This window comes from Plasmodium reichenowi, chromosome 7 (assembly GCF_001601855.1).
Source record: "Plasmodium reichenowi strain SY57 chromosome 7, whole genome shotgun sequence".
Lineage (NCBI taxonomy): Eukaryota > Apicomplexa > Aconoidasida > Haemosporida > Plasmodiidae > Plasmodium > Plasmodium reichenowi.
In genome coordinates this window covers 1,079,485-1,086,761 of record NC_033652.1, presented here as the reverse complement: position 1 = coordinate 1,086,761, position 7,277 = coordinate 1,079,485, and the positions used below count along the sequence as shown (strand labels likewise).

The following is a 7,277-nucleotide window of genomic DNA, read 5'->3' as shown; positions in this document are numbered from 1 at the left end:
AAAAAAAAAAAAAGGAAATTTAATTTTTCTCTTTTCTTTTTCTCAAAAAAAAAAAAAAAAAAAAAAAAAAAGAAATGAAAAGAAAAGAAAAGAAAAGAAAAGAACATAAAAAGAAATATTATATTATTATATTTATAAATAATAATATTTATATATATAATTATATATATATATATATATATGGGTTTTTCTTTGTTTTCTTTTTTACAATTTGAATGAAAAAATAGAGAAAATTTGTTCTTCCTTCTACATTTCATTCCTTTTTTATTTTATTTTTTTTTTTTTTTTCCCCTTTTAATTGTTATGTGAATAAATATTATATTATAATATTTTTTGTAATCACCAATTTTCTTATCTTGGCTTGATATAATAATAAAGTTTATATTGGAACTTGTTATATTATATATATTTAAATATATATAAATATTTATTTACATATGGAAAAAACATAATAGTATAACAGATAACCCAATAAAGAGAAATAAAAAAAACATAACACATAATATTTATATTTATATGTATACTGTAACATAAAAGAAAGTGAGGTTGTGGTGGTTTTATATTTTATATAATATTTATTTATTTATAATAGCATGAAAATTTTACAAGAAAGGAAAAAGAAAATATAACAAAGTGCAAAAAAAAAAAAAAAAAAAAAAAAAAAAAAAAAAAAAGAAAAAGAAAAAGAAACTAATGTAAAATAATTCCATTCATATTATCATATTGTATAAAAATAACATGCAATCCTTATACTGCTATATAAATAAAATAAAATAAAATAAATAAAAATAAAAGAACCCAATTTACATTATTTTACTATTTATTTATAAATATATATATAATATATATTTTAAGAGCATAGGTTCTCTTTTGAAATTTTAACACCTTAAAATTCAATTTAATGTTAATAATAATATCAAAAAAAAAAAAAAAAAAAATTTCTTTTCTTTTATTATTTTGTTATATTAATATCTTAAAAAGATAATTACAAATTGATAAGTTTATCTATGTAAATCTATTATATTTAAATATATATATATATATATATATATACACATTAATTATTTAATCCTCTAAAATATGTTATAATTAAATAAAAGCCATTTTATAATATATATAATAAATGCTATTTTATTATAATCTCCTTTTTCCAATTTCTTCCAATATAATAGAAAGAAGAAAAAAAAAAAATAATAATAAAAAAAAAAATATAATAATAATTTCTTATAGAGTAAATTCTATTAACTAAAAAAATAAAATATAAATGTTTATTTGTGTAATTATGTTTTTTTTAGTTTTCTTCGGTATTAAAGTTTAATTTCCCTTTTTTTTTTTATTTATTTTTTTTTTCCCATATATATTTTTTAATGGTAATTAAAAGTAGTATTATAATAAACCACACATTTGAGCTTAATATATATATATATATATATATATATATATATATATATATATATTTATTTATTTATTTAATAATTTTATTCTTTTCATTTGTTTTTTTCCTTATCCGATATTCTTCATATTTTTAATTTTTTCCACATATTTTCTCTTTTTTTTTCACGTCGCATACATGCTTAAAATATATTTACCTAATTATAGATATTTGTACAAATATAAGTGGTCTTATATATATAAATATATATATATATATATATATATATATATATATATATATATATATATATATTTATATATGAATTTAATTTTATTTTATCATGTTATAAAAAATATATAAGTCACTTAAGATTATTATAAAAATCATTTAAGAACACACAAATATTTGCATTAAATTTTTATGGAAAATATTGTTCAGAACTATATTGACATAATAGGGATATTTATGAGCAAAAAAAAAAAAAAAATTCTATATATATATATATATATATAAGATTATTTATATATGAACATTTGTATGTTATTTTTTATGATATATAATTATTTAATATACATATTGAAAATTTTAAATTTATTCATATTTCCAACTTCTATATGTGGAACTAAATTAGTATACATAATAAATATAATATTTCCCGTAATGAGTATAATTTTATTTTAACAAATATTTAAAAAAAAAATTTTTAATTTTCTTCTTTTCTTTTCTTACTCATTATAAAATATTATTCACATATAAATATATTTATATGGACTTCATAATTGCTATCAAAATTAATTATTTTAAGGAAAAAAAAAAAAAAGAAAAGAAAAACACCTTTCAAATTTTTATAAAAAATAATAATGTCAAGTCCATTTACTACATTTAATACTGTCTTTTTATTTAATAAATATACATTAAATTATAATAAACAGTAAAAAAACCACATACCCCCTAAAAAAATCATATATATATTTATACACCATATATATGATCAATAAAATAATTTGCATTATCACAAAAAAAGATTCAAATGATTTTTTTTACATTAATATTATATATATATTTATATATTTATATTGATTTATTTTATCAATATGTTTTTGATTATATATAAACTGAAATTTCTATCATTTCATATTAATTATATATATATATATATATTTTTTTTTTTTTTTAATTTCAAAGAAGCTCATATACAAATATTTTGAACTGAATAAATGGTATACATAATAATGTAGTTGATATAATATAAACTTGTTCTTATATTTTATTTAATTTTTCTCTTTAGTCATATTCCTAAAAGAAAAAAAAAAAAAATCTCCCTTTATCCTTATAAATTATTACTCTACGAAAAAATAATATGTAAATTTTTATATTATGACGTATGATTTTTTAATATTTTAATTCTCAATTTTTACGGTATAATAAATGTATGATAAATTATATTTATATATAATTATATATATATATATATCATACATATTTTAGTTTTTTACACTAAAAATATATATACATGTTTATTAAACATATACTATATACTATATATATTATGTATACTTTTCTTTTTCAATTGTAATATATATAATACTTTCAATGAGTATAATTATTTTTTTATTTAAAAAAAAAAAAAAAAAAAATACAATACAATACAATATAATACAATACAATATTCTCCATATCTCTTTTTCTTATTATCATTTTGAAAAATATAAAAAATATGCATTTTTTTAAGTAAATAACAAAATATACTCTTATAAAAAAGAAAAAAAAAATTTAATAACCTTTTGTTTTATTTTATTTTATTTTATTTTATTTTATTTTTGTTTTGTTTTGAATTTATATATACGTCCTAAAAAAGATAAAATTATTTTTTATGCGAAATTTTTAAAAAAATGGAAAGAAAAAATGTATAAGATATTTTGTTTTATCTTTTTTTTTTTTTTTTTGAAAAAAAATATATATAATTTTAATTCAGATCATTTTTTTTTTTTTTTTTTTTTTCTTTCTTCTTCTTTACTATTTGTTTCTAATATTTTTGTATCATAAGAATTTCTTTTAACATTTTATTTTTTTAATCATGTTTTTTATTTAGTTTTTATTAAAATAATTTATTTATTTATATTTTTTTTTTATTGTTCCTTATTTTTTATATATCATCTATTTAATAGAATAGAATAGAATAAAATAATAAAAGTTCAAATTTTTTTGTTACAACATTAAATAATAATACCTAAAATTTAAAACATTTGTAACATTTGAACAGAAAAAAAAAAAAAAGAAGAAGAAGAATATATATATATATATAAATAAATAATATATTAGGTTTAAATTTCTTTACCATTATTACATATATACAAATATATATTTTCCATTGATATGTCTCCAAGCCAAGTAAATGATAAAAATATATCATTCGAACATATAAACATTTATACATATATATACTTTTATATGTATTTTAAAAAAAAAATAATAAGTTTATTGAAGTATATATATTAATAGAGATGTAGAAAATATATGGATTTATTATTTATTTTTTTGTACATTAAAAATGTATACAAATGTACATATATATATATATATATATATTATTTTTTATAGAGTGAAATTAACAAGTTAAAAGACGTTTTAAAAAAATTACCTCAAGAAAAAAATGATGATAAAAAAAGAGAAGTGTTAAAAAAGGTAATAGCCTATATGACTTTAGGTGTGGATGTATCCAAGTTATTTCCAGATATCATAATGATATCTAGTACAAATGATATAATACAGAAAAAAATGATATATTTATATTTAAACAATTATGCAGGTAAATAGTTATTATAAAATTATATATATATATATATATATATATATATGAATATATTTATTGTATATATCATTTTTTTTATTGTACCATTATATATATATATATATTTTATTTTATTTTTTTTTATTATTATATTTCCTTATATTGTCTCTTCATTTTGTATTTGTAGAAACAAACTCAGAATTGTCCCTACTAACGATAAATACACTTCAAAAAGACAGCAAAGACGATGATCCTATAATACGTGGTTTAGCCCTACGTACTTTTTGTAATCTAAGAATTAATAATTTATTTGAATATATTGAAGGTCCTTTATTTAATGGTTTAAATGATAAAAATTCATATGTTAGAAGAATTGCAATTATTAGTTGTGTAAAATTAATTAAAATGAATCCTGATTTATCGATAAGAAATGATATTATAAAAATTTTAAAAAATAAATTATTAGATAAAGATCCTCAATGCATTATAAATTCTGTACATGCTTTAAATGAAATATTGATTGATGAAGGTGGATTAAAAGTAAATAAAGAAATTGTATTTAATATGTTAAATAAATTATCTCATTTTAATGAATGGGGGAAAAGCGTAATTTTATATATAGTAAGTACATATATACCAGAGAATGAAGATGAAATGTATGATATTATGAATATATTAGAAAATCATATAAGAGATTTTTCTTCAACTGTCTTTCTAGCTTGTTTGAAATGCTTTCTTAATTTTTCTATTAATGATACAAATTTACAAATACAGATTTTTCAAAGAATGAAAGATCCATTACTTACATTAATTTCAACTTCGTCCAATGAAATTGCCTATATTGTTTTGTTACATACCAATTTATTATTGCATGAAGCTAATAAATTGAATTATAAAATTTTTGATTATGACTATAAGCACTTTTTCTTTAGATATAATGATTTAACATATATAAAAGATATAAAGTTGGACATTCTTGTATCAGTAGCATCAAAGGTAAAAATAAAAAGAATTATAAAATGAAATGTAAACTGATAAAAAAAAAAAAAAAAATTGTTATATGATTTATGGTATTATATATATATATATATATATATATATATATTTATTTATTTATTTATTTATTTATTTATTTATTTACATATTTATATATTTGATAATTAATTTATATTTTATTTTTAGAATAATGTGGTTTTAATAATCAACGAATTGAGTGAATACATTTCAGATGCTAATGTTGAGATTGCTCAAAAAGCCATAGAATCCATAGGATCCATTGCATTAAAAATTCCTAAATGCATTTCAAGGGTGGTAGAATTATCTTTGTCAAATTTTATGACAATGAATTATTCTTATATATGTAGTGCTACAATAAAAATACTTGTGAATATTTTAAGAAAATATGAAGAATATACAAAATTAATTATCGAAGAAATAATAAAACATGGTAATAGATTAATTGATAATGGTGGTATTATATCTTATATATGGATAATAGGTGAATACTGTGAATATATTGAAGAAGCTCCATATCTTTTAGAAGAATATATAAATTTAAGAAATTGTTCTTATTTATTTATGTTAGAATTATTAACGGCTTGTGTTAAAGTTTTATACAGAAGACCTGCTGAAATGAAAAACATCGTTTCTACATTATTTAATAATATATTAAAAAATTATAAATATCCTGAACTTACAGATAAAATGTTCTTTTATTATAAACTCTTAAGATATAATTATAAAGAAGCATTTCATATCATTGCTTGTAAAAAAAAAATAGTCAAAAATTTCTCTGAATCGAATGAAAATTTATTATTAGATAAGTTATATAATGAATTTAATACCTTATCTGTATTATATAAACAACCTCTAAATAAATTTGTTGAATATTCAAAAATAGCTTTCGGAGCCGTGTACGATCCAGAAGAAAATAGTGACATAACAAAAGATTCCACTAGCCAATTAAATGGTTATGATAATACAGAAGATATTCATTTAAATAATCATTATACATCTGATCATATGTACAATGATGTAATAGATCATAAGCACACAATACCTGACAAAAGTGAAAATAATAATGATAATAAAAATAATAATAATGATAATAATAATAACAATAATAACAATAATAACAATAATAACAATAATAACAATAATGATAATAACAATTTGCTTAATATTAATGAAGATATATTAATTATGGATGAACAAAATGCTATAACAAATCAAAATAATAAATATAATAAATATAATAATAATAATAATAATAATAATACATTAACAAATCAAGAACAAAAAACAAATAAAAATGTTTCAACAAATTTACATGATGTAATAATAAATACAGAAAATAATAATGCAATAATAAATATGGATCATATATATAATACATCTACCTTTAAAAAATTAAAAAATATTATAATCGATGTTGATAGTATAAACCCTGAAGTATATCAAACACAATGGAATGCATTACCTGAACAAAATAATGAAAAAATTTTTTTAAGAAAAAATTATTATAATTTACAATTAGATACTATTGATCAATTAATATCCAAATATAATTTAATAACACTTGCATCAGGAGAAATTGAACAATGTCTTAAATTTTATATGTACTCTCAGTTATATACCAAACATTATATCTTTATTGAATTAATTTTTAACAAAAGGGATAATTCAATTAATTGGATTTTTAAATCTGAATGTAATGACGAAAATTTAATTGAACAATTTACCGACTGTTTTAGAGATATTTTTTTAGATTTTATGTAACTATTATTGTATAAACATGTTTTATAAACACACCAAATATTTCATATCTTTTTTTCTTTTTTTTTTTTTTTTTTTTTATACGTTATATATTTCTTATTTATTTTTCTATTCAAGTTACTATATATTTTATTATAGTACACACAAATTTTATATCTTTAAAAAGAATAATATTTATTTCGATTTGTTTATGTAATTTATTATTATTATTAATAATTTATCCATTTATTTATTTATTATTTATTATTTTTTTTTAATTTTTTGTGTTTTTCCTTTTTTCTCATAATTTTTTTTTTTTTTTTTTTTTTTTTTTTTTTTTTTTTTTAAAAAAAAAAA

At 16.3% G+C, this 7,277-nt stretch overlaps 1 protein-coding gene across 1 annotated transcript; it reads left to right on the top strand.

The window, feature by feature from the left end:
• Positions 1-3,751: 3,751 nt before the first annotated feature.
• On the top strand, positions 3,752-6,944 carry PRSY57_0727000 (AP-4 complex subunit beta, putative; the record flags this gene model as incomplete). Its single annotated transcript, XM_012906923.2, has 4 exons — positions 3,752-3,766; positions 3,977-4,184; positions 4,354-5,162; positions 5,349-6,944. 4 exons carry the CDS (start codon positions 3,752-3,754, stop codon positions 6,942-6,944), a joined length of 2,628 nt encoding a protein of 875 aa, XP_012762377.2.
• Positions 6,945-7,277: the final 333 nt, after the last annotated feature.